The sequence below is a fragment of the Delphinapterus leucas genome, chromosome 6 (genome assembly GCF_059928025.1).
Source record: "Delphinapterus leucas isolate spDelLeu-1000000601 "Yukka" chromosome 6, BTC_Dleu_Yukka2, whole genome shotgun sequence".
Taxonomy (NCBI): Eukaryota; Metazoa; Chordata; class Mammalia; order Artiodactyla; family Monodontidae; genus Delphinapterus; species Delphinapterus leucas.
In genome coordinates this window covers 124,612,062-124,638,089 of record NC_143134.1, presented here as the reverse complement: position 1 = coordinate 124,638,089, position 26,028 = coordinate 124,612,062, and the positions used below count along the sequence as shown (strand labels likewise).

At 59.9% G+C, this 26,028-nt stretch overlaps 2 protein-coding genes across 7 annotated transcripts in view; both read left to right on the top strand.

Moving 5' to 3' along the window:
- The window catches only part of PNPLA7 (patatin like domain 7, lysophospholipase), a 34,954-nt gene extending 23,108 nt beyond the window's left edge, over positions 1-11,846 (top strand). The window contains 13 exon segments of the mRNA XM_089912667.1: positions 5,492-5,563; positions 5,566-5,651; positions 7,573-7,695; positions 7,836-7,905; positions 8,521-8,637; positions 9,146-9,294; positions 9,667-9,816; positions 9,896-10,004; positions 10,412-10,498; positions 10,706-10,745; positions 10,747-10,777; positions 10,917-10,988; positions 10,990-11,846. Of these exon segments, the coding sequence (XP_089768793.1) occupies positions 5,492-5,563; positions 5,566-5,651; positions 7,573-7,695; positions 7,836-7,905; positions 8,521-8,637; positions 9,146-9,294; positions 9,667-9,816; positions 9,896-10,004; positions 10,412-10,498; positions 10,706-10,745; positions 10,747-10,777; positions 10,917-10,988; positions 10,990-11,016 (1,133 nt within the window). The 3' untranslated portion in view covers positions 11,017-11,846.
- A 322-nt stretch (positions 11,847-12,168) lies between these two features.
- Positions 12,169-20,982, top strand: NSMF (NMDA receptor synaptonuclear signaling and neuronal migration factor). 6 transcript variants are annotated; one of them, XM_022578020.3, is made up of 15 exons: positions 12,169-12,355; positions 12,733-12,794; positions 13,428-13,928; positions 15,115-15,190; positions 16,384-16,452; positions 17,334-17,386; positions 17,770-17,859; positions 18,390-18,514; positions 18,637-18,720; positions 18,812-18,845; positions 18,920-18,990; positions 19,135-19,214; positions 19,356-19,458; positions 19,659-19,734; positions 19,868-20,982. In XM_022578020.3, exons 1-15 carry the CDS (start codon positions 12,285-12,287, stop codon positions 19,963-19,965), a joined length of 1,593 nt encoding a protein of 530 aa, XP_022433728.1. In that variant the 5' UTR covers positions 12,169-12,284; the 3' UTR covers positions 19,966-20,982. The 6 variants fall into 6 exon arrangements, with proteins under 6 accessions (XP_022433728.1, XP_089770200.1, XP_022433730.1 ...); XM_089914074.1 differs by having other exon boundaries at positions 17,770-17,863; positions 18,394-18,514; XM_022578022.3 differs by lacking the exon at positions 16,384-16,452.
- Positions 20,983-26,028: the final 5,046 nt, after the last annotated feature.

The window sequence follows — 26,028 nt, the reverse complement described above, 5'->3', positions numbered from 1 at the left end:
TCGTGTAGTGCCATGTTTTTACCTGAAAGCTGAGCCAGTGGGCCTAGAAAATCAGGTGATTTACCCAAAGTTGCCAGGATGGGGGTAGCACTCAGGCTGCTTTCTGCAGGGCTGGGACAGTGAGGTGCCCTGGAGCAGCTGGCTTGCAGCAGCGTTTTTAATGAAAATTTAGTTAAAGTAATACTTAGTTTAAAAGCCACGTGGCCATTCTGTAAGGCCGTATGGTATTTGTATAACACACAGCAGTCCTCTGCCCCACCAACAAATCCAGAGATATCCCACAGACAATATCCCATAGACAGTCCCTTCCAACTTTTCTTCAGCTGTTTCCTCATTTACGTTTCTTTTTTTTTTTATCGAAGCATAGTTGATTTACAATGTTGTATTGGTTTTAGGTGCGCGGGAAAGTGATTCAGTTTTTTGTGTGTGTGTGCGTGCGTGTGTGCGCCTGCGTGCGTGTGTGTGCATGTGCATGTGTGTATGTGTCTGTCTGTGTATATAGTGTACATATGTTGTTTTTCATATTCTTTTCCATTATGGGTTATTACAGGGTATTGAATATAGTGCCCTGTGCTATGCAGTAGGACCCTGTTGTTTATCTGTTTTTTCATTTTTTTCAGTTTTAGATGATTAAGTTCCTAACCGCCCCCATATATGCACAGGGTCCAAGTCTGTTTGTCTGTCTCTGTCTCGTATCCTCCATCTAGCCCCCTCCTCAGCACAGGATCCCAGTGTGGTCCCCTCCCTAGTCGGCCATTGCTCACTGTTTGCCTTACAGCGAGGTGGGTCTCTTTGGAGCTAAGCCTTACCCTACTGTACGTACGGCAGTGTCTCCCTCCTCAGAGTAATAATTGCTCAGTAGTTCACCGCAGGTGCTGCTGGAGACGCAGCCCCCTCAGTGTGCTCAGACCACCAAGCCATCTCTGCTGAACTCACTCTGGAGCGGCCTCCTCTCAGCTCTGCGGGTTGCTCCCCAGTCATGCTGCTGGGATGTTGCCTTGGAGTTTCCCTTCACCGTGATCCTGGGAACTGCCTTTGTCTCTCTCCTGTGTCCAGCTCCACTTCTGGATACCATGTCTTCCTCTTTCTTGATACATTCCTGATTTTGATAGAGTTCTCTTAAGTTTCCTTAAGAGAAGCTGCATGGGAGGGAAGAGTTTCAACGCCACGCTTAGCAGAAAGTTCCCTCATTCTGCTCTCACACTCGCATGACAGTTTGGTTATGAACTCTAGATGGAAGTACTTTTCCCTGAGAACTTTACGGTGTGGTTCCATCACCTTTTTAGCTTCCGGTATTGCTGCTCTGAAGTTCAGTGTCGTGTTCTTCACGAAGCCTGTTCCTTCTGGATCCTGTAGGAGACTCTCTTCACTCTTGTGTTTCTGGAGGTACTTGAGGATGTGCCTGGGTGTCTTTTCCCCCGTTAGGCTGGGCAGACTCCCAGTGGGCCCTTTCAAATTCGGAAATTCATCACCTTCAACCCTGGGAGTGTTGGATAAGGCCCACACCCGCTGGTCCCTGCTCCCTCTTCTGGATCACAATGCAGATGACCCCTCATCCTCTCGTGCTCCCATCTTTTCTTTTCTCTCCCAAGTTTCCATCTTTGTCTTTTTGTTCTACTTTCTGGGTGATTTTTCTCAGGTGTATCTTCTAATCGATCTTTTTCTGCTAAGATGTTTCTAACGTCTGAGTGCTTTCCGCAGTTTTTTTCTGTTTGTTCTAGAAGTGCAGTTTGAATTTCTCTGAGAATAATAATGCTTGCTCGCTCGGTTTTCCGTTCCGTTCCGTGCCGGCCTGTGTCGGCTTGGTCCCGTGAACTCCGTGTCTCTGAGGCTGTCTGTGTGCGCTGACCGCACCCGTGGCGTCGCCGCATGGGCCCCTGTGGGCCCCTGTATTCCTCCTCCTATCAACAGACACTTGGGTTATTTTCCGGGTTTGGTTACTGTGCACAAAACGGCTACAAGCATTCTTGTACAGATCTTTCCTGTGCACATATGTGCTCTTCTCTTGGGCTAATACCTAGGAGTGGAATTACCTGTCCACGGGGTAGTTGAACAGTTTTACACCCCCACTGGCAGTTTTGAGAGTTCGGGCTGCCCACATCTCTGTCGCCCCTGGTATCGTCCGGGATGTAAGTTGTGGCCACACCCCTGGTGGGAGGCCATGCCTCACTGTGAGTCTGATCTGCATCCCTGGACTCAGGTTCCAGGTGCCTCTTGGTCATCAGGTTCCACACGCCTCTCTCACAGGTGGCTTGCCCTCTACTATTTAGTTAGAGGAGTTATTTATATACTCTGAATACGAGTCTTTTTTTTAACTTTCTTTTTTTAAATTAATTAATTTTATTTTTGGCCGCGTTGGGTCTTCGTTGCTGCGCGCGGGCTTTCTCTAGTTGTGGTGGGTGGGGGCTACTCTTCGTTATGGTGCGTGGGCTTCTCATTGAGGTGGCTTCTCTTGTTGCAGAGCACGGGCTCTAGGCGCGCGGGTTTCAGTAGTTGTGGCACACGGGCTCAGTAGTTGTGGTGCACGGGCTTAGTTGCTCCACGGCATGTTGGATCTTCCCGGACCAGGACTCAAACTCGTGTCCCCTGCCTTGGCAGGCAGATTCTTAACCACTGTGCCACCAGGGAAGTCCCTGAATACAAGTCTTTTGCCAGATATATTTATTACTAATATTGTCTTCAGTCTTTGACTTTTGTTTTTGTTGTAATGGCATGTAATGGCATTTTTTGATGAGCACGTTTTAACTCTGATGAAGTGTGATTTCCCAGTTTTTTACAGTTTTTTAATTTCTGGTGCTCTGGGGGCTCTTGCCTAGGCTACATCTTCTCGAAGCTTGTACATCTGGGCCTGCAGTCCACCCACACTTGTTTGCTGTGAGTGGCGGGGTGTGAGGTGAGGGTATTCTACGTGGTTACCTAGTTGAAGACTTTCCCTCCCTGCTGAGCTGCTGAGGCGTCCGAGTCAAGCACCAGACACCTGCCCAGGTGGGAGCTGCACGGAGGCACGTGTTCTGTCCTAGCCACACCACTGCACTGTCTCTGTTACTCTAGCTTTATGGGAAAGCATCAGGCAGTGTAATTCCTTCAAATTCTTTTTCTTGAAGTTGTTTGGATTGTCCTAGGTCCTCTGCATTTCTGTGTAAATTTTAGAGTCAGCTAAGTATTTTATGGGTTTTTTTGCTATTGTAAATGGTATGTTTTTTTTTTTTAATAAATTTATTTATTTTGGCTGCGTTGGGTCTTCATTGCTGGGCACGGGCTTTCTCTAGTTGCGGCGAGCGGGGGCCACTCTTCATTGCGGTGTGCGGGCTTCTCATTGTGGTGGCCTCTCTTGTTGCAGAGCACGGGCTCTAGGCACGCGGGCTTCAGTAGTTGTGGCACGCGGGCTCAGTAGTTGTGGATCGTGGGCTCAGTAGTTGTGGCTCGCGGGCTCTAGAGTGCAGGCTCAGTAGTTGTGGCACACGGGCTTAGTTGCTCCACGGCATGTGGGATCTTCCCGGACCAGGGCTCGAACCAGTATCCCCTGCAATGGCAGGTGGATTCTTAACCACTGTGCCACCAGGGAAGCCCTAAATGGTATGTTTTAAATTTCATTTAAAATTGTTTGTTGCCAGTATGTAGAAATACAAATGATATTTGTAAATTGATGTCATGACTTACAACCTTGCTAAATTCACTTCTTCCAGTACCTTTTTTTGTAGTTTTTTTACATTTTGTTCTCCTGAGAATAAAGACAGTATTTCCTCTTTCTTTCCAAAATACATAAATGCCTTTGTTTCTTTTTCTTGCCTGTTGCACTGGTTAGAGCTTCCAGCACAGAGCTGAGCAGAGGTGGTGAGTGTTGGGGAAAGCATTCCCTTTAAGCGTTAAGTGCCATCTCTGCCATCTAGGCTCTTGGGTTTTGTAGATGCCCTTTATCAGACTGAGGAAGTTTCCTTCTATTCTTAGTTTGCCGAGTTTTTATCACGGGTGTTTGTTTTTTGGGTCTGTCGGATTGTGTGATTCTGCTCCTTTATCCTGTTAATATGGTGAATCACACTGAGTGATTTTAAAGTAACATCAAACATCACCTTCTTGGGATGGGCTCATCTGCCTGTGGCATGTGGCCCTGTTTCTGTGTCACCTGACCCCTTGGGTCTGAGCAAGGTGGGCCGTGCTTGTCCTTTCTGGAAATGTAGGCAGGTTTGTTTGCCGCCTTCAAAACTGAATTGGAAGGTGCTACTGCTTTCCCTGTTCTCTGGAAGGTTCCAGGTGGCTTGTGTTGTTTTTCCTCATATGTTTAGTACAGTTCACTAGTAAAACCATCCGGACATGAAATTTTGTGAGGATTTGAAAATTAAAGATTCAGTTGTTTTGATGGTTATTGAACTCTTCAGGTTTTCCACTTCTAGCGTTGGGTCTGGTAAGTTATGTTGGTCTAGGGATGTGTCCATTTTATCTGATTTTTCCTACTTAAGGCATGAAGCTCACACTAGCTTCTTACCTTTTTAATTGGAGCATCTGTCCAGATGTTCCCTTTCTCAGTCCTGATATTGGTTATTAAGACCTTCTGTCTCCCTCCTCCTCCCTCTTTCTCTCCCTCTCCGTCTCTGTCTCTTTCTCCCTCCCCCTCCACTCCTCGACGCTGTCTGCCTCTCTCTGTCCCCCGCTTTTTACTTTTATGGACCAGTCTTACCTGAATTCGTCCTTTCGAGGATCCTCTCTATAGTGTGTTTGTCTTCTGGTTCATTAATTTCTGCTCTTTATTTTTTCCTCAATTTTACTCTTTTGATTTAAACTGTTCTTTCTTTCCTAACTTACGGGCCAGCAGACATTGTCTGTGAAGGGCCAGATGGTAAGTCCGTGACCTCGGCAGCCAGTGCGGGGCAGGGGAGGTCAGCTCTATGTGTGCTGACCCTTTGGAGGCAACGTGCCTTTTTGTTCTCAGTCTGGTCTAAAGTTTTCTTCATCTTGAGTTTTCAACAATGTAGGAATTTTTTTTTTTAAATTTATGCTCAACATTTAGAACGCTCCTCGAACCCGAGGCTCAGTGTCGATCATCAGTTCTAGAACTTGGGTGTTGCTTCTGTCCACTTCCACTGTCTGTCCCTCCTCCTGGCTACAGTCACACGCTCTCTTCCGCTCATACATGCTATTTCTGGTTGTGTGGCGGACATCACACACGAACAGTGGCCAGAGTGGTCTCAGCCCGCGCTGCTTTCCGATGGTGGCTCGTCCGGCCCTGGGGGCTGCGCTGGGGGCCTCCACCTGCCTCCCCACCCGCCCAAGTCTGTTCAAAGCCTGTTGTTTCGGCTTCACAGCCTCCCAGACGCCAGCGGGTGGAGGAGGCTGAGTGCTGGCTGCCTCTCGAGAGCGTCCCACTCCCTCTCTGAGTTGGCATCTTTGCCCCTCTCTCCGTGGCGTGTGCACTGAGGGGTGGGGTGGAACGGGACGGCCGTCCCCGGGGTCCTGGCAGCCTGGCGGCGCTGACTGCCTGCTCCATCCTCCTGTTGGCGTAGAGGCTGTGCCCAGGTGGGCATCATCCAGGCCCTAACAGAGGGCAGCATCCCTGCGCACGTGCTCGGACGTCCACCAGGGCCTTCACAGGCGCCCTGTGCTCTGAGGAGTGGAACTACAGCCAGATACGGATCCGGGCCAAGCAGTGGGCTGAGGTGAGGGGCCCTGCAGGACCGGGGACGCAGGAGGGCATCGAGACGGACGTGGCTCTGCAGGGCTCTGGCCTCAGAGCATGGCTTGTTGGGGCAGGGAGGGCACAGAGAAGCAAGGGCGTCAGTGTTGTGGGATGGGCTCTGGTTCATGCCTGGTCTTGAGTTGTAAAGGTGACTGAGGAGAGGTTAGTGCACCCACAGTTCCCCGCATTTCCACGCCCACCCCACAGGGCCATGGGGGCACCAGTGCCGGTAGGCAGGCAGGGGGCAAGGCCTAGGTCGGGGCCCTTATTGGGGTTTCTGTGGGAAGGGCAAGGCGGGGCAGGGCACACAGCTTAAGATCTGCCTGTTCGAATAATTCCGGTGGGTTTCTGGGCATAGCTGCCTGGCTCCTGGCCCTGGGTGATTCAGGCTTGGGGTGTGCGTTAGACACAGGTAGTCGGGTGTGGGCTCTGGAAGGGCTGGGTGAGCCCAGGTCTGTCTCTCTCCCCCGGTGTGCGGGACCCCAAATGCCAGAGCATCAGGGACACAGAAAGTAAGAAATATATGTCGTTGGTACAGTTGGCCCTGCGGTGAACGGACGCCAGGGAACAGTCCAGGATCTGGGGACCCACCCGGGGCAGGCGGGCTGCAGTCTGCCCTTCTCAGGGCTCTGCTCGTTTTTTGTGGAGCAGAATGGAGCCCTGGCTGAAACCAAGAGTGGGCTCAGAAGTGTTGGCATTCTCATTTTTAAAAGAAAAGATGGGCCTCCTCTGAGCAGAAGCTCTCAGAGCAGGCCATCTGCCCGATCCACAGATCCCCAAGGCGCCCAGTCTCCCTGGGGGCTGCGGGCTGCTCGGCTCCGGTCACTAAGGACAGCCTCCGAGGGCAGTGGCCGCGGGGGACGGTGCTCTAGCCTCAGCAAGGGTCTGCGTGCAGGTCGGGCAGGGCTCTCCCACGGGTGTGGGAACAGCCAGGGGGCTTCGGGCGTCATGTCCTGCCACCCTGAGTTTGCGCTGGGCCAAGGGAGCCCACTGGGCAGCCACCCTGTGGGCCATGGGGGATGGACCTCCCAGGCTGCTCTGTGGTCCCACCCGTTGGCACGTGGAGGGGGCACGGTGGGGTGGCTGCGGTGCTGGGCAAGGGCCTCCTCGGGAGTGAGGGCCTTGCTGCCCGCAGAGGACACCGGGGATGTCCCAGGCTGTCCTGGTTCCCTGTCCTCCAGGGGCACGTGTGTGCCTTCTGCTCGTCCACGAGTCTCAGTGAGAGCGGCTGGGGGCGCGTGACTCACCCCCAGCTGGGGGCCCACGCCCACTTACAGCCCATCCCAGCGTCTGTCCACACAGAGGCAAGGAGGACCCTTCCTCTCCATCCCTGACCCCTGAGGAGTCAGGCATTCTTGGTCCTGTGCCCTGTGCTCACAGGTCTCACTGGCCCCCATCCTCACTGAGGAAGGATGGGCCTCGGTCCTACCAGAGATCATGGGGCTTTGGCAGTGAGGGCCCGTGGTAGGGCTGCTGCTTCCCAGGATCAGAGGGGTGGAGCGTCTGCCGCGGTGGAGTGTGAAGGCCAAGCCCAGGCCAGCCGGAGGGGCAGTGGTGGACGCTCAGCTGGCCCTGGTCCTGGATGGGCCTTGTCCCAGTGAGCCTTGAGCCGTCCCCGCTGAGCGGGCGGTGAGGGCCCAGCTGGCCAGGCCTGCCCGGGGTCAGCAGGCGTTCCTCTGGGACCTCCAGGCCCTGCCATTCAGGCCACAGTGTTTGCTCCCCACAGGCTTCTATTCGCAGAAAGCGCACGTGAGTGCCCAGGTCCCTGCTCCCTTCTCCTGACGCAGGCTCTTGGTGGTCCCTCGGGGTCGCCTGCTGCCGGTGCCCAGAGAGGGAGGCGGGGAGTGAGCCCCTTCTCCTCTGCAGAGGCCTCACACGTGCCCCCGTGTGCCACCCCCCAGGATGTGATGTCGATGGTAAAGACCATGCTGGACCTGACCTACCCCATCCCCTCCGTGTTCGTGTTCCCGGGGGCTGGCTTCAGCAGAAGCATCGGCAGTGTCTTCAAGGACAGGCAGATCGAGGTGCACCCCCTGGCAGGGACCACCTGGGGAGCCCCAGCAGAGCCCACGGCCTCAGCCTGCCTGGGTCTGGACACCCTGGGCCCACAGGGTCAAGGGCTGGCAGCCGGGGGTGGTTCCTCTGAGTCCCGTTCCCCTCACAGGACCTGTGGGTCCCCTACTTCACCATCACCACAGACATCACAGCCTCTGCCATGCGGGTCCACACAGATGGTGAGCACCTCCTCCCGGGGTGCAGGCTCCCCAGCGGGGAGGGGCGTTAAGGGGCCAGTTCCAGGCCAGGCCCAGGGAAGCCCCAGGATCTCCCAGAGGAGGCAAGAGGCTCGGGGAGATGTGAACAGAGATGACTGCTCTGGGCCTGAAGGCTGAAGAGTGCGCAGGGAGAGGTAGAGATGGGACGGGGGCAGAGGGGCAGACTGAGGGCCTACGTGGGTCACAGCTGCGTGTGGGTCGGAGCAGAATGCTGAGGAGAGAGCCCATCTGTGGGTGGGCGGCTGAGGCCCTTCTCCAGGCCAGAGTGTTTTGGGAGCCCCTTGAAAATGTGTCTGCTTAGAAGTGAGTGGGGTGGCAGGGCTGGCAGAAGCTCACGGCAAGGGGAGATGTGGGCAGGCCCAGAGCAAGCCCGGCCCCCCTGGGCTCCGTCTGAGGGGGAGGATGTCCAGGAAGGGTGTCATCTGCCCGGGCCTGGTGCTCTCTGCCGGAGGCCAGACGTGCAGGGCTCAGGACCTATGTCGGCGAGGCTCTGAGCCGAGGGTCCAGGGCAGGAACTCACCCTGGGCAGCGAAAGGCTCCTTTCCTCTCCCCCGATCCCTCTGGACCCCCTCCCAGGCTCACTGTGGAGGTACGTGCGTGCCAGCATGTCCCCGTCGGGCTACATGCCCCCGCTCTGCGACCCCAAAGATGGACACCTGCTGATGGACGGGGGCTACATCAACAACCTCCCAGGTACTGTGGCGGATGGGGGCGGCCGCCCAGCCCCGCCTCAGCCCCACCGCTCCTGCGCGCTGGGGGTTATAGGCGTGCGCACGCTCGGCGCTGCGTGCTCCCAGCAGATGGCTCTATTTGTCGGCTCAGCAGTGCTCAGAACCAGGCCAGGTAGAGGGGCCGGCCGCAATTAGGGCCCGTCTGTGCCCACAGTCAGAACTAACAGCCTGCAGGTGTCGGGTCTGCTGTGGGCAAGGCCCCTCCTGGGGCACACCTGTCACCTGTTGGACAGCTCTGTGCGCTTGGCCGATCCCCTCCGCAGGCCCAGGTGTGAGGGTGGAGAGGAGGCCCTCCCCACCCTCCAAACCCTCACCCCCGTCCCTCCACTCTCAGCGCCTCTCAGGCAGCTCTGCCCCCAGCCCTGGCTCCACCCCAACTTCCCCCAGCTCTGACCCGTCACCCCAGCCAGGCTCCCGCCTGGGGCTCTGCATACCTGTCCCCATTGGTGACCAGGCCACCTCCTCCCCAGCAGATGTGGCCAGGTCAATGGGGGCAAAGGTGGTGATTGCCATTGACATGGGCAGCCAGGATGAGACAGACCTCACCAACTACGGGGATGCGCTCTCCAGGTGGTGGCTGCTGTGGAAGCGCTGGAATCCCTTGGCCACGAAGGTCAAGGTGGGGGCCCAGCCCTGCCTACCCCAGCTGCTCCTCCCCACATCCTGGCGCCTGTGTCCCTGAGACCCTGAGATGGGCAGGGAGGGGGTGCACCTTCCAGGCTCTGGGTCCAGGAGGGTGGTGGTCGGTCACTCACCATCCCTGCCCCCCTGGGACCAGCCCTGGGAAAGGAGCCAGGCCTAAAGGCTCCACACACCCCAGGACCCCTGGCTGGGGCCCAGCCTCCCCCCAGGCCTAGCAGAAATTACCTCCCCTTGGGGGGAGGGAAGGGGAAGGAAGGGCCAGGGCAGGAGACTCAGTGGCTGTGCCCAGATGGAGGCCAGGGGCCACGCAGGGACAGGAGAGCCACACTCAGGGGCTGTGACACAGCAGGTGTTGAACATGGTGGAGATCCAGACGCGTCTGGCCTACGTGTGCTGCGTCCGGCAGCTGGAGATGAAGAGCAGCGACTACTGCGAGGACCTGCGCCCCCCCCCCAACAGCTACGGCACCCTGGACTTCAGCAAGTTCGACGAGATCTGCGTGAGTGTCCAGGCCGGCTGCCCCTCCCAGGCCTCCCTGCTCTCGCGTCCCGGTCACGGGGTTCCCGGTGTGTGTGCAGGAGGTGGGGTACCAGCACGGCCGGACAGTTTTTGACATCTGGGGTCGCAGTGGCGTGCTGGAGAACATGCTGCAGGATCAGTAGGGGACGAGCAAGGTGAAGGCGTGCGATGTGAGTGCCTGAGTTGGCACCCCTCCTTCCTCTTCCACTCCTGTGACCCGTCCTCTGCTGTCCAGTCCAAAAGAGAGGCAGGGCTCCCTGCAGCCAGCAGCACGTTGGCACACCCTCTCAACTGCTCAGGCCTGCAGGTTCCCCTGCCCTGCCCCAGGGGCCAGAAGACAAGGGCAAGGGCAGTGGCCCTGGGGGCTGTCTCTTGGCCTCTGCCCCCCTTTGACTCTCCACCCTTGAAGTGCTCACGTGGGAGAGGATGTCACTGTGGGTGGGGTCTGCTCAGGACTCTGCCTGTCATCCGTGCCCCACCGGCACTCCAGGGCTAGGACCACAGAGGGTCATAGAGAGCGTGGGGCTGGCTGCGGTCAGGGGCTTCGCCAGATGTCTCCTTCGCCTCTGCCCCCAATGTGCTCACCTGCCCCAACGCCTCCTTCATGGACCTCGCTGAGATCGTATCACGTATCGAGCCTGCCAAGGGGGCTGCAGCACGTGGTGAGTTGGACCCCGGGCCATATGCCCACACAGCTGAGGATGGTAGTGGCAATGTCCCCTCCTGACCCTTGACACTCTCAGTAAGCCACCCTGGCCACCAGGCTCCCTCTAGCAGCCCCTGGCCCCGGTAGGCTGCATATGGGGACCCATGCCAGCCCCTGCCCCTGCTCTCAAGAGGATACCTGCATGGCCCTGCTCTCTGCCCAGATGAGTCTGACCACCAGACCGAATACAAGGAGGTGCTGCTGGGCGGCCCCAGCCGACCTGGGCTCCGACTCAGTGAGCTGCCCGGACACCCTGTGCTCCCCAGCTGAGCTGCCAGCTCCAAGGGCTCCAAAGCAGGCCAGCTGCTCCCTCCCTGCTGCCCTCCTGGCTTGCCCCCACCTTGACCTTGACCGTGTGTGCGGTTTGCTTCCAGGAGGACAAGCCCTCGCTTTGGCATCGGCACTCCCGTCTGGCTTCCCCTGAACCATCCCAGGACTCCTCGTCCCCCCTGGCCCTCTGACCAAGATGGGTAGAGGTCTCTGCTCTGATGCACCCTGCAGCCAGCATCTCCTGTGGGTGGGTTTCAGAGAACCAGCTGGCACAGCTCCTGCAGCTCTTCCCCAGCCTGCCAGGGAGACCCTGGGGCCCTGGACCCTGGGGCCCAGGGCCCTGCCAGCCGGTGTTGGAGTGTCTGGGGCCTCTCTGCGCTGGCCGCTCCTGGTGGGGCACTGGGTCCTGGCATCCCCTGCACACACAGCAGTCCTGGGGGGCTGTGCCGGCCCCTGCGGGCCCCCTGAGGCCTCTGAGATGTCAGAGCCCCTGATGCTTCTGCTTAGCCTGTCAATAAAGGTAGATCTGATTGTGTGGGACATGTGGTCCCTGTGCCGAGGTCCCCCGGGGCAGGGGGCAGCACCAAGATGGGCAGCCCCACAGTCCTGAGGCTGCAGGGCGGAGTGGTCACCATGCGGGGACCCCAGGACCCCAAGCCAGGCAGGCAGGACACCCAAGGTCTGGGGTGCAGCTGGGATCACCCCAAACCAAGGATGAGGCCCTCCCGAGCTCTCAGGCATTGTTTCCATTCTGTACACACAAGAGTCTTCCCTAAGATGATGCCCACACCTTACTTTTCAGATCATTAAATAGCGCCAGGGGGGTCCTTTTGTACAAAAAAGGAGACCTGTCAGCTCTATGACTTTGGAGTCCACGATCCCTGCAGGTCTCGGAGCAGGGCACATGGGTCTGCGAGAGCAGGGAGACCCTTGACCGGAGGGCCCAGGACCCTGAGATCGGGGGACCGAAGGCCTCAGTTTCCCAGCTCCAGAGGCAGTTTTGAGAGGGCGGAGAGATGGTTGGTCCCGCCCCCTGCCGCCCAACCCGGCCCCCTGGCCCCCCGCCCCCCCACCTACTGCCGGCGTGGTGGGCGAGGGTTCAGCGTAGTCCTTTCTAGGCCCCGCCCGGCTCTGACGTTACAGTGGGCGGAGCCTTCCTCGCCCTGCCTTGGCTGTGGACGGCCCGGCCCCGGCCCTGACGTAACGGGGGCGGCCCCGCCGAGCCCCGCCCCTTCCCTGACGTCGCGGTGGGCGGAGCGCCACCCCCGGGCCTGGCAGTGCTGTTCGGTGCGGCGGGGCGCGCGGAGGGATCGGCGCGGCCATGCGGAAACCGAACCCGAGCCCGAGCCCGAGCCTGAGCCCGAGCCCGAGCCCGAGCCCGAGCCCGATCTCCGGCGCGGCGCGGCTCCCCCGACGGAGGCGACGGGCGCGGGGCGCGCTCTGAGGCCTGGGGATGCGCCGCCGCCTCGACCATGGGCGCCGTCGCCTCCCGGAGGAGGGCGCTGCGGAGCGAGGCCATGTCCTCGGTGGCGGCCAAAGTGCGGTGAGTGCGGCGGACCGATCGCCGGGGCCAGCGCCGCCCCCGCCCCCGCAGCGTGATCGCAGCCGGCGCCCCAACCCCACCTCCGTGCGGCTCCCTTCCCTGAGGCTGCGGTGGGCGAGCTGCACGACCTCACGACCCTCACACACACTGGGTGGCAGGGGCTGGATGGAAAGCAGACCTGGGCCCAGGTCTGGCCAAGGTGCACCGACACCCAAGGGTCCGCGACCTGCCAGCCCTGGGCATTCTGAGGTGGGATGGGAGTGCTTGCTGGGGGTGACCCCTGAGCCCTCCCTTGCTAGCGCCGAGGGCCTGGGTGGGGTGGGGACGCCAGGGTGGGTGGTGTGCACTGACGGCGCACCCCGCTGTCCACCCCTCAGAGCAGCCCGAGCGTTTGGCGAGTACCTGTCCCAGAGTCACCCCGAGAATCGAAACGGTGCAGGTAAGGGCACGTGAGGCAGTGCCGTGACGGGGTCCACCCACAGCCCCCCAACCTAGGCGAGAGGATGCTGTCTCCTGTCCAGGTCAGGCCCAGCCCCTGCGTACTGTGGGGTGTGAGCAGGCAGCTAGTGCCCTGCTGGGCTGGCTTCCTCACGCCCCCTGCCCCGCCTGGCCCAGAGCTCCAGGAGGAGCTCCGAGTCACTCATCACCATGGCACCCACCCAGCTTGGGCTGTTGGCATGGCAACAGGCCTCCTGGCACCCCCAGGACTGGCACCACTGTCTCTGGGGGCCAGCTGGTGGGGAGGAGGGGAGAAGTTGGCACTGGGCACATGGGCGTGGTGGCAGGCTGGGAGGTGGCCTGCTTGTTTCTGGGCCCCCCCCATCACCCACAGGTAGCACAGCCTGTCGCCCACACGCACGTAAGAGGGGCTTGGGGCCCCGATAGGCGTGAGACGTGAACCTCTAGGGGGAGTGCGCAGCTCAGAAATACCTCTTCTGAAGTCATCAGGGCCCACGGTTCGTTCAGCGGGCCAGGCACCCGCTGGGTATTCTCATTCCCTGCCTTCAGAACACCCGGAGACTGGGAGGGCAGGGCCAGCTGGCCGCAAGCTCACCTGGTGCCTCTCCCCCAGACCACCTGCTGGCTGACGCCTACTCTGGCCACGACGGGTCCCCCGAGATGCAGCCTGCCCCCCAGAACAAGCGCCGCCTCTCTCTCATTTCCAACGGCCGCTATGAGGGCAGCCTCCCGGAGGAGGCCGTCAGTGGGAAGCCGGCCGGCGAGGGCCCCCAGCCCCGTGTGTATACCATCTCCGGGGAGCCGGCCCTGCTCCCCAGCCCGGAGGCCGAGGCCATCGAGCTGGCTGTGGTGAAGGGGCGGCAGCAGCGGGAGCAGCACCCCCGCCACCATAGCCAGCCCCTGCGCACCAGCCCGGGCGGCAGTCGTGAGGACGTCAGCAGACCCTGCCAGAGCTGGGCGGGCAGCCGCCAGGGCTCCAGGGAATGTCCTGGATGTGCCCAGCTCGCCCCCAGTCCTTCCCCTCAGGCCTTTGGGCTGGACCAACCGCCTCTGCCTGAGGCCGCCAGCCGCCGCAAGAAGCTGGAGAGGATGTACAGCGTTGACCGTGTGTCTGGTGAGGGGGCTCGCTGGGGGCCTGGGCAGCTTCAGGCAGGATGCTGGTGCTGGGGTCGGCCAGCATCGAGCACTGTGAGGCTTGGGCAGAGCAGGGTGCCCAGGTCACGGCCTGCAGGTGGCGACCTGCCGCCACATCCCGTGCCCCACCTCAGGCCTCACGGTTGGCTTTAGCCTTGCCAGCACCAAGTCACCGGAGGAGTGCTTCCCCGAGGAGGGGGCCTGGGAGGGTCTTAAGGGTTGAGCAGGTAGAAAACCTGGCTGAACGGGAAGATCGGGCTGCCTCCAGGGAGTCCTGGGGAACAGTCCCTGCCCTGGGGCCTACTCACCAAGGGAGGCGCATGATTGCCTGGGGCCCAGCCAGCTAGTGGGGCTCGCCCCAGGATGGTCGAGCTGTGCCGGTGGCTGCGGAGCCCCGGAGGCCTGCTGTCGGCAAGAGGCCTCCCTGGGACATTCAAGTGGCCCCACGCTTCCTGGCTCTGAGGTTGTCATCTCCTGAGAGCAGAATTCTACCTAGCAGACCTGGCACGCCCTCTCAGGGCACCTCTTGGGCCTCCATATCAGCAACCCAGCTGGCCTCAGGGCACAGGCCTGGGGTGTGGGCAGTTCACCTCCACGACCTCATGTTCCTCTGATGCGCCCAGGCCAGGGGCTGGGACGGGGGTCAGGGAAGAGAGTAGAGCGACCCACTCTGTCTAGTGGCTGTAGGGGCCCTGGGAAGGGGCGGTCTCCACCTCGCCCTCCGAGAAGGGTCTGGGAGAGGGGAGGTCCAACCAAGTGGACGCCAGAGTGGGCCGCAGAGAAGGCCCTGGAGACCCCAAGGAGAGGCTGCAGCCATTGTCCCTGCCCTTCCCCTCCTGCTTAAATGGAGACAAAATCAATCCTTTCCCTGGGCACCCTGGAGGCAGGCTGTGCTCTCAAAAGAACACTCGTCAGCTGTGGGTAGCAGAGGGAGAGCCAAGCAAAGACAAGCGTCACCAAGCTGCTGAGCTGTTGTGCCTTGAAGAGCTGAGCGGACACCCAAGGCTGCTGGCCCTGCGCCGGCCTCCCGACCTGGGAGGCGGCTGGGGAGCCCTGGCGCTTCTCCTCCACCGTCTGTGGCAGAAGCATCCCCTTCCCCGACAGGGGGGTAAAGGCTTCAGGAACCCCTGAGCCAGCCTAGTCACTGCTCCTTTGGTCTCTTCCAGATGACATCCCCATCCGTACCTGGTTCCCCAAGGAAAACCTCTTCAGTTTCCAGACAGCAACCACAACTATGCAAGCGTGAGTCACGTCTGATGTGTGCCGGGCCCAGGCCGGGCGCCGTCTTCCTGGTGCTCAGGAATTACTGCCGGATCCTCTCCCGTCCTGAGCCCACCTGCCTCTGAGCCCACCTGCGTGGCTGCTTCTGAGCAGCCCCGTGTGCCGTGTACCGCCAGCTCTGCCTGAATGTGTCAGTCTGAAGGAAGGCAGGCCTGGCTGCTCTGAACGCCCACTGCCCCTCCCCTGCCCCATCCCTTCCCCACTGCCCTGTCCCTCAGTCCTCCAGTCCGTCCATCCTGTCCTGCGGGGACCTGGCTGGGGGCTGCAGCTGATGCAGTCAGCAGCAGAGGTGGTTCGCTGCCCTGTGTCACCCAGCTCCGCCTTCACACACGCACACGCCCCAAACAGCGGCCTACTTGTGTTTCATGTGTTGCAAGCGATCACAACTTAGTCCCCTGGGGGCGTGCTCTTGACCTTCGCACAGCTGGGTGTTCTGTCAGGGCTTCCTTTCAGGGAGGGACTCTGCTGCAGTGTCCCCGATACCGAAGAAGCTGCCTCCTGCGTATGCTACCCTGGGGAGCGCACCACCGCCCTTGGGCTGGATGGGGGCCGCTACCTTCGCTGCTTGACCCAGGGTCAGCAGGGCACAGTCAGGCCTCTGTGCAGCCTGACAAGGTCACAGCATCTGGTGGCCTGGGCCACGGTGACTTCCGCGTCTGCTGCCCTTGCAAGGGCTGGCCTGCGGCATAGCCGGCACCCTGCTGGTGCCTGTGTGCCTGTGAGGGATCCTCCAGGTCAATGACAAGAAAGGAACTAACTGAAGGGCGGTTGGGGGTCTGAGGGTCTCTGCTCACTGTGTCTTCTCTCTCACGCTGCCCCTTCCCGCCTCGACTCTAGCATCTCGTAAGTACCGTGTGGACCTCGAGCCTGAGGGCATGGCGGTTGTCCCTGGGGGACTCTCCCACCCCCAAGTAGGTTGGGGCAGGCCAGGGACCTGGGCCTTGACCATGAGGGCGTGCTGGGTCCCAGCGAGCGCCAAGGCTACAGCAGGGCCTGCGGAACTGGGCCGAGGACAGGGCGAGGCAGGCCAGGACCTTCTGCCTGGCCCAGCGCCCTGGATGCCCTGCTGGGCCCTGTGCTCGAGGCTCTGTCCCCACGTCTCTGTCCCTCTTGCCTGCGGCCAAGGGCAGTGCTGACTCGTGGCGGTTTCCCAGGGTGTTCAGGGGCTACGCGGAGAGGAAGCGCCGGAAACGGGAGAATGATTCCGCGTCTGTAATCCAGAGGTAGGGCCTGCCAGCCACTCGCCACCAGGGTCCGTCTCTTGTCTGTCCTGGTCTAGCCTGGGCCCACCCAGCTCAGCAGACCTGATGGGGGAAGGGCGGTGGCGAACACTGGCCTGGCCCTGCTCTGGGGACGCGGCAGGCAGGAAAGGTCAAGTGGCCTGAGCCCCTAGGCCTGTGTTTTGGGGGTACAGTGACAGCTGAACTGCAGCCAGCTGGCCCCCCTGTGCCTTCTTCTGGCCCTTGAAGCCCGGAGCAGTGGGGTCAGCAGCCAGGCTTACCCTCCCTAAACCCCACCCACCTCAGAGATGTGTCCAGGAAGCTTGTCTGTCCATCTTGGAAGTTGGGCTTTGGCAGGGCACAAAGTTTGGGGTGAAGGAGACCTGCTTCTGAGGTGGCCCAGGGACACAGCGGCAGGGGAGGGGGCAGCTGCCAGCCCCAAACCCACCTCACGCTTGGGGACAGTTGTGCTGCCCTGGCCACCGTGTGCAGGAAGCAGGAGCCCTTGACCACGGGGGTAGGGAGGCTCTCGGGGTTCAGAGTACCTGGGCGCAAGGAGAGAAGGGAAGCGTGGGCAGCGAAGGTGGGAGACCCGAGTGCACAGGGTCGCCTGCACAGGGTCGCCGAGGGAGCTGTCCTGGGAGGGGGTGGGGCTGCAGGAGGAGGCTGGCTTATCGTGCCTTTGTACTGGCAGCAAAGGGGGAGCCCGGGAGGAGTCTCAGGAGGAGAGGGACTGGGTGGGATTTGCCTGTGGGAGAGCTGGGGGCGCCGGGAGGGCAAGGGGCAATGTTGGGACGGTGGCCAGCAAGCAGTGGGGAGGGGAGCGCGTGGGACGGGGCGCCACCCTCGCGGCGCTCACCAGCCCCCGGTGCTTCCGCCCCCAGGAACTTCCGCAAACACCTGCGCATGGTCGGCAGCCGGCGGGTGAAGGCCCAGAGTAAGGCCCGGGAGCGGGGCGGGCGGGCGGGCGGGCGGGGGCGCGCTGTTCTTGGCCGGCTGGGGCTTTGCGTGCTGCTCTCTGCGCCTCAAAGGCCCGCGTCCCCAGGCCCCGCTGCAGCCCCGCGGGCACCTTCCCACTCCCAGGCTCCGCCCCAGGACAGGGCCCTGCCCCTGCACTCAGACTCCGCCCATGTCCACCTAGCACTGTCCTTGTCCGCCGTCGACCGTCCGCACTCCCCACTCCCGCCCCTCCCGCCGCAGTGGCGTCCTCCACTCTCCGGACCCCCTCACGGTCCCCACGTCCTCCCCAGCCAGCCCCTGTCCCTGTCCACCTCGTGTGGCTGCAGACCCCGCCCCTAACGGGTTCTGCTTTCGCTGCAGCGTTCGCCGAGCGGCGCGAGCGGAGCTTCAGCCGGTCCTGGAGCGACCCCACCCCCATGAAAGCCGACACCTCCCACGACTCCCGAGACAGTAGGTGCCCGGCGGCGCAGGCCAGCACACCTCTCCCAGAGGCTCCCCTAGGCCCCCAGTCCTGCGCTCCCACCCCGGGGGAGCAGCTAGGCTTCTGCGCCTTTGCTGAGCCTCAGTTTACCAGACTGAGGGGGGGCGCTCTGGCGCCTCCGATTTTCTGGGTAGGGGTAACTAAGGGCTGCGGCTCGCTGGCTGCCCTGGCCTGGTGCCGCCCTCATGCCCGAAGCCTGAGGAGCAGTGCCAGACTCCTCCTTGGCCCAGGCGACAGGCACGCCTGTCTGGAGCTGACCCTTGCCCTCCGGCTCCCACTGGCCTTGCACCAGGGTCCACCGCCTTCCAGCCGCCAGCCTTGCCAGGCTGCTGGGGTCCTCAGCTTGGCTCTCTCACCCACCCTGGGTTTCTCCCTGACCTGGAGGGCCCTCTGGGACATGGCTTGCTGGCTCTGGCCTCCACGCATCTCTGGGGGTTGCAGCCGGGACAGGAGGCGCTGCAGCTGACCCTCAGGCCCGGTGGCACATCCTGCCCTACAGGTAGTGACCTGCAGAGCTCGCATTGCACCTTGGGTGAGGCCTTTGAGGACCTGGACTGGGAGACGGAGAGGGGCCTGGAGGCTGTAGCCTGTGACACTGAGGGCTTCGTGCCACCCAAGGTCATGGTGAGGCCCCACACAGCTGTTGCAGGCTGCTCAGCAGTGGGGAGGGGGGTCTCAGGGGGGCTCCTGCTGCCCACTGGCTCCCAGGCGGCCAGGGCACTGAGTGGCCCTCTTGTTGTTTCCAGCTCATCTCCTCTAAAGTGCCCAAAGCTGAGTACATCCCCACCATCCTCCGCAGGGACGACCCCTCCATCATTCCCATCCTCTACGTGAGTGCCTGCCCAGCCCCCGTCGCGGTGTTGGGTGGGGGGTGCTGCCTGAAAAGGGCTCTGACGTGGGGCTGGCTTCCATCTGTCCCAGGACCACGAGCACGCCACCTTCGAGGACATTCTGGGTAAGTACTCTGCCCCCCCTGCCCTCTGGTCTGGAGGCTGCTGGGGGCGGCACTCACACCTCTGCCTCCTGCAGAGGAGATAGAGAAGAAGCTGAACGTCTACCACAAGGGGGCCAAAATCTGGAAGATGCTGATTTTCTGCCAGGTAGGGCTCAGCCCTTCCTGCCCAGGGGTGGGGGGTGGAGGGTGCCACCTCCCTGGGCATGCACGTTTGCATCTGCACGTGTTGAGGGCAGCGGTGGTTGGACACCGGTGCGCGGCCCCGTCTGCTAACTGCAGTCTCTCACAGGGCGGCCCAGGACACCTGTACTTGCTCAAGAACAAGGTGGCCACCTTTGCCAAAGTGGAGAAGGAAGAGGACATGATCCAGTGAGCTGGGGGGAGCTGGGAGGCTGGGGGGCTGGATGCAGCACCTGCTGGGGCACCGTGTCCCCGCAGTGCCTCCTGTGATGCCCCCTCACACCTGGGGGTCGGGCTGGAGGCCACCTGTGACCACCCCTCCCCCGCCAGCTTCTGGAAACGGTTGAGCCACTTGATGAGCAAAGTGAACCCGGAGCCGAACGTCATCCACGTCATGGGCTGCTACGTCCTGGGGAACCCCAACGGGGAGAAGGTATGGGGCCCAGACCCCAGACCTGTGAAGGGTTGATAGAACCCCCATTTCTCTCCAGATTCCCTTTCCCTTCTCATCCTCCCAGAGAAACCCCCATGCCTGGGCCTAACCAGCTGGGGGCGTCCTGTCCCCCACCCCCCATTGTCCTCATCCCTCCCTCTTCCCCTGCCCTGAGCTCATGGCCCACCCCCTCTTTTCAGCTGTTCCAGAACCTCAGGACCCTCATGACCCCTTACAGGGTCACCTTCGAGTCCCCCCTGGAGCTGTCAGCCCAAGGTGAGTTTGCCGGGCCGGCCCCCAGTTGTGGGGCGGGTTCCGGGGGGGTGGCCTGAGCCCCGGCCTCGCCCCCAGTTGTGGGGCGGGTTCCGGGGGCGTGGCCTGAGCCCCGGCCTCGCCCCTCCTGCCTCAGGGAAGCAGATGATCGAGACCTACTTTGACTTCCGGCTGTACCGCCTGTGGAAAAGCCGCCAGCACTCGAAGCTGCTGGACTTCGAGGACGTTCTGTGAGGGGCGGGCCCACCACCCGGCCGCTTCCTCGGACCAGCGATGGCGGCTGGGCCGCTGTGTGCTGCCCAGTACCGTGTGGGTCCTGGTCTTCACGGCCACTTCAGGGCACCCTCAGACGTCGCTCAGGTTCCCTCCCAGGGGTCTGGTCCTCAAGGCATCACGGGTCAAAGAGGTCCCAGCCCCCGCGCCTGGGAGGAGCCACCGCGGCCGGTGGATGTTGACCGGGTCTAGGTCTCGGCTGGAGGCTGCAGCTCTGGGGCGGTTCCTGTGCAGGGTCATGGAAATAAGTGCAATTTTCTACAACCTCTGAGACGATTCAGAGGGAAGCAGCATCACTGGTTAACTAGTTAAGTGCTACGTTACTAGTAACGGCGTAGTCCACCCGGCTCAGCGTGTGTTCAGGACCTTGTCTGCCCCAGCGCCCCAGCCCTGCCGTATCTGATCACCAGCACCAGGGCGGCCCGCCTGCCCGGCCTGGCTCCGTCCCTGGCCGAGTCCCTGATCGTCTGTGCTTGCACTGCTCTCGCCACCCCGCTTACCTGGCCTCGGCTGCGCCGGCTCGGCAGGGGTGCCTGGGCAGCAGCTGGGGGGCACACCTTCCTTTCTTTCAGAGCGGGCCCTGCCTGCTCCCCGGCCTCCCAGGCCCGCCCAGCTCCCTGCTGCTGTCCAGCTCAGCTTTTGGCGGCCGAGTTCTGAAGGCCTCTCCTAGTGCAGAGCCCTGGGGTCTTGGCGGGGCCTGCTGGGGCTGGGTCCTGGTGGGTGAGAACCCTGCTGCACTCCACGTAGGGGCCTGGACCCTGCAGCCGGGGCCTGAGAGCTGGGCAGCCGGTGTGCTGTGGGCTTGAAGCCTGGCCCGTGGCCCAGGGGGTGAGCTCTCTTGTACATAGCTGGGGCTCGGGGGCTGGCCCCCCTTTGCAGAGCCTGGTCACCTGGCTGTGCCCCCAGCCAAGGGGGGGCAGGGGCTGAAAAATGTACGACTTTCCTTAGAGTGACCATTAAATCTGATTCTCTGCTGCGGCTGCCGCGTGGGTCTCCTCTCCCAGCACCCACCGTCCACTGCCTCCCTGGGCCCAGAAGATTCTGGGCCCGCTGGTCTGAGGTTGTTGCTGTGGTGGCCGCCTGCACATCCTGGCCTGGAGCAAGGGGGCTGGAGCTGCTAGGCCTGCCCTGCCAAGGGCACACTCTGCGAGAGGTCTGGGGATGGGGCTCCCAGGGCTCCGGGGAAGTGTCTGGGAAAAGAGCAGGTCCTTGACACGGCTGCAGGATGTGGTCCTGCAGAGGACCAGGTGAGGTCGGGAGATGCGGGCAGAGACACTCTCCTCCTGTAGCCTCTGCCCCACTCCCGGGCACAGAGCGGAGGGCCATTCCCTCCCTCAGGCCATTCTCTGCATGTGGTCAGCAGTGTGGCCACAGGGGGAGGCTAGGAGGTGACCACAGGACCAGCTGGCCATCACTAGCCTTAGTCATCCCCAGATGTGCCCATTGCCACCACCCTCCCCTCCAGTGGCCAAGGTGCTTTGGGGTCCAGCCAGGCTTGGCTACCCTGGTGGCTCCTGGTCCAGTTGCCTGTGGGCAGATCAGCAGGTGCCAGATGGGTGCATCCAGGGCCACCAAGGGCTGGGGAGGGCGGGGGGCTGCCAGGGGATGGCATGGGTGAAGGCTGGGAGGCCTGGGGTTCTGGGGGCCTGGAGGCTGGCAGCCTGGCATCAGGGGGTGCTGCCAGGAGAATTCATGTCCGGAAGAAAGCCCACGCGGGCCACGAGGATAGCTCCCGGCGTGACCCATCTGCTCTCACCGTGTGCTTCGAAGGCACGATTACCGTGTGACCTGCAGGCCTGACCCCGGGACTGCCTGAAGCTTTGTTGCGTGGCCCTGCCCCTCCCCCAGACTCTGACGGGGGACCCTGTAGTCGAGGGACTGGGGCTGCGGAAGCAAGTGGGCTTGCCCCACAGTCTTCTGGGTCAGCTGCTGTGGGTAAGGGCTGGTGAGGTCCGCCTGTGGGAGGCTTGAGGTCTTGCATCTGGTTCACAAGGTTCCTTCCCTCACACCCCGTAACCACCAACCAGCGTGTTGGAGAAAAGACATGAAGCCCAGTACAAATGAGGAAGGCGTTTTGGGAAAAGAGCAAAACCGAGGGGAGGGGTGGCAGACTCGGAGGCAGGCTGGGTGGGGGCGGGGCAAGCTCAGGTCTCTGTGGCCTTCCCCGCACACCCAGCCAGCTGGGAAACCGGGGCAGCAGCCAGCGAGGGCTGGGGGAGGAGTATTGGCAACTAGTGTGCGAGGAAAAGGGTTAAGGTCCTTAGCATGCAAGGAGTTTTAATGTATTGACAAGAAAGAGACAAAAGCCAGCAGAGAAAAGTGAGTAAAGGGCTGAACTGACAACTCAGAGGAGAAAATCAAGTGGCCGATGAAAAGCCAGTGAAGGGAAAGAGGTGCTTGCTGCCTGTTTGTTTGGCAAAAATTTAAAGGGTATGAGTCACCCTGTGCTGGTGACTGTGTGGGGAGGAGATCATGTGAATTGCCATAGCCTTATTGGAAAACAGTCTGGCAATAGCTCTTAAAATATAACTGGTAAACACTGAACCAGCACCTCCCACTGGGGCCTTCTGCGTGGATGTCCATGTCCCACAGTTCATGCCATTAACTGGGGCAAGGCCAGATCATGTGGACAGCTATCCTGGAAGAGGCAGATTGTTTAAAAGGCTTGTTGAGGGAGAAGTATGGTTGGGCCTGCAAGAGGCCCGAATACTCTCTGTTTAAACTGATGAGGTCAAGCTCACAGTGATGAGGTGTGTTCCGCTCACCCACTGTGACACACACGCTTTTATAATGTCTGATGTCCAGTCCTCACCTCCTGGTGACAACGTGCACAGAGGTGGCCCCGGCCTGCCCTGTCTACCTGTGCTGCTCTCTCCAAGCCTTGCAGTGTGCACGCCCCAGCCTACGTGGCCAGGCTCACCCCCTCAACCCCAAACATCCACCCCCCGTTACCCCCTGCCCTGGATGTGTGCCCTAGAGGGACAGACCCCACCCTGGGGAAGACAGACTCAGGGCACATCTGCCTTGTCTAGAACCTTCCATCACCATTAGGACGAAACTCAGATCCACTGTTTGCCCTACTGTCCGGAAGGGACACGTTGTGCCTACAGCTCCTTTAGTAGGTCTGTGTGGGGGGAAGAGAGTCGCACTTGAATTCCCAGGGAGGGATCTCCAGAGACCAGGATTAGGAGGGAGATCATCAAAGCCACTGTGGAGGCACCCTCCTGCTGGTCCCACCCCACGCAGCTGTCACCCAGACAGGGCCAGGGTCTTTCTGGGGACCCCAGGAAGGCAGTCGTGGACTAGACATGCTGTATTCATTGGACATCGCTCAAGGGCCAGGAAGGGAGACCCTGGAGGGGGCTGGGAACTAGGGACCTGGAAAGGTCAGGAAAACCACCTGCAAAGGTGTTTATGAGCCCCTGGACCTGCTCCCAGGCCTGTGTGGACCTGACCCAACCAGCGCCCTCAACAGTGGGCCAGCCCATTCCCAGACCCACCACTGGGGGTGCAGCTAAAACCCCAGCATTCTCCATAGGATGGAGGCAAGACCCCAGTCTCACAGAGTGGTATTCAAAATACTAGAAACCAGAAGAACTATGGCACTTGCAGAACCATGAAGATCTTGACCAGCAGGTACAAGCCACCAGCAGGTACCAAGGATATAAAGACACAGGTGTTGAAATTATCTGACAAAGACTTGGTAGAGCTGTTGTAAAGATGCTCACATGAGCTGTTGATCTAAAATAATAAAACAGCCAGTTACTTTACCAGCAATATGGGTTTATTCGGGAACAGTAAAGAACTGGAATTCAGGACAAGCAGTCTAAGGTGAACCACAAGCAAGTGCAGAGAACAAGGGAGCAGAAACTCTTTTATGGAGGAGAAGGCGGGGTTGGGAGGGGCTGTTCTAAACAAAGTGTCAGTTGGAGGAAACGGAGTTCGCAGTGTGGTGGCTTTTCATTGGCTGAACTGTGATGGTCTCTCATTGGCTGGGCTGTTGCTGGGCGGGGAGAAAATCTTCCTTCCTCCTGCTGGGTAGTAAGTAGTAATCTTCCTGTTGGGCCTGCAATTGAGGCTGCACGGTAGGCCGTGGGTGCTCCCCCTTCTGGCCTCCTGTTAAATAAGGTTTCTGTTTATTAATTTTCACATTTCTCCTTTTTGATCAAGATTTTTCTCTGAAAGCATTGCTTATCAAAAATCAGTTTTTTGGGCTTCCCTGGTGGCGCAGTGATTGGGGGTCCGCCTGCTGATGCAGGGGACACGGGTTCGTGCCCCTGGTCCGGGAGGATCCCACGTGCCGCGGAGCGGCTGGGCCTGTGAGCCATGGCCGCTGAGCCTGCGCGTCCGGAGCCTGTGCTCCGCAACGGAAGAGGCCACAGCAGTGAGAGGCCCGCGTACCGCAACAACAGCAACAACAACAAAAAGATCAGTTTTTTATGGATTCAGTGATTTTTTGTCCATCATTGCCAGGGAGGACCTTTCCTGGGTACCGTGTCCCTCGTGGAAGGGAGAGTGCACAGATTGGAAACCTCTTGAGGTCACATTCACGTAACAAGGAGGGGTAGGAGGGAGATCTCAGGAATTTCCCATCTGAAGTCTGTGTCTTAGAATAGCGAATACAGCAAGGGAACAGTCAACGCAGAAAGAAATAAGCACTTTGAGAAGGCACAGTGCAGGAATAAACATGAAGCCGTAGCCGATAAATTTTCCCCCAAATAGCAAAACTTCAAGGACTTTTTATTTATTTATTAAAATTGAAGTATAGTTGATTGACAGTGTTGGGTTATCAAAGACTTATTCGTTTGAAACTAAATGTTTGTCAATAATACAGCCTGTAGGTTACAAATTTAGACCATGAATTTGGATAAGGATCCGGAGTCAGTTAATAGTCCAGATGAAAGAGAGAGACTAGTGTGAATTTGAAACCTAACAGGCCTGGTTCTGATATCTGGTCAGATGTCGTCTTCTTCAATTCGGGGAAATCTTTACTTTCAGGTCCCCAGTCGGCGTGCAGCTTCATTCAGGCATGAGTCACCTGAATCCAGGGGTCTATTCCTCAGAGTTTGACAGCACAAGGGTGGGTTAGCAGTGCCTGGTTCGGGCCTTTCCAGTGAGGGTGAGGGGGGTCCTTACTCATGGGTCTTTTTCAACAAAGTCTCTGGGTTGCAGGTGCAATGCTCAAGCTCTTCGTCTCCCGGGAGCGTGCTGTGAAAAGATCGCTCTTCCAGGGCATGATTATTTTCAACAGAAGCAATCAGGCCTCTATAATATTGAAGTATGACTCCGTTTACCAGCAGTGGATGAAAAGAGGCAGGTCTCAGGTGCATCCGAGGTCTGGTGACTGTCTCAGGGGTGAGAGTTTATGAGTTCCAAAGGGAGTGGTCTGAGATTTAGAAGGATAAATGGCAATGCTTTTGGCCACGGTAGTTGGAGAGTCTCTGTAAGTTTTGCCAGTCGGGTTTTAATAGTGCGATTAGTACATTCGAGTAACCCTGTGGATTGGGGATGGTAAGACAGTGAGAGTGTAAAACCGGCCAAACTCCAGACTAGTCGAAGTACCAGACTAGTAAAGGGGGTTCCCGGGTCACTGTGAAGGACTACCCAGGGAAGGGGATTAGGGATTACCCAGGGAAGGATAATCTTTTCTAACAAAATGTCAGCCTTGGAAGAAGCAGTGGCCTGTCTACAGGGGAAAACTCTGGTCCAGTGAGAAAACATACAGCTCATGACTAAACATGTTTGTATCTGTGAGGTGGGGAAGCTGTATGAAATCCATCTGCCGAACCTCCAGTGGTCCGTGAGGCAGTTCAGTGTCTGGGAGCAGTGCGAACGGGTTTCCCTGGATCGTGTTTTGTTTCTCGTGGAGGTGTTTTTGGCCCCACCGTGTGGCACGTGGGATCTTAGCTCCCCAACCAGGAATCGAACCCTCACCCCCTGCATTGGAAACGCGGAGTCCTAACCACCAGACTGCCAGGGAAGTCCCTGCCTGGATTGTATTTGGACAGGTGAGACAGGTGGGAC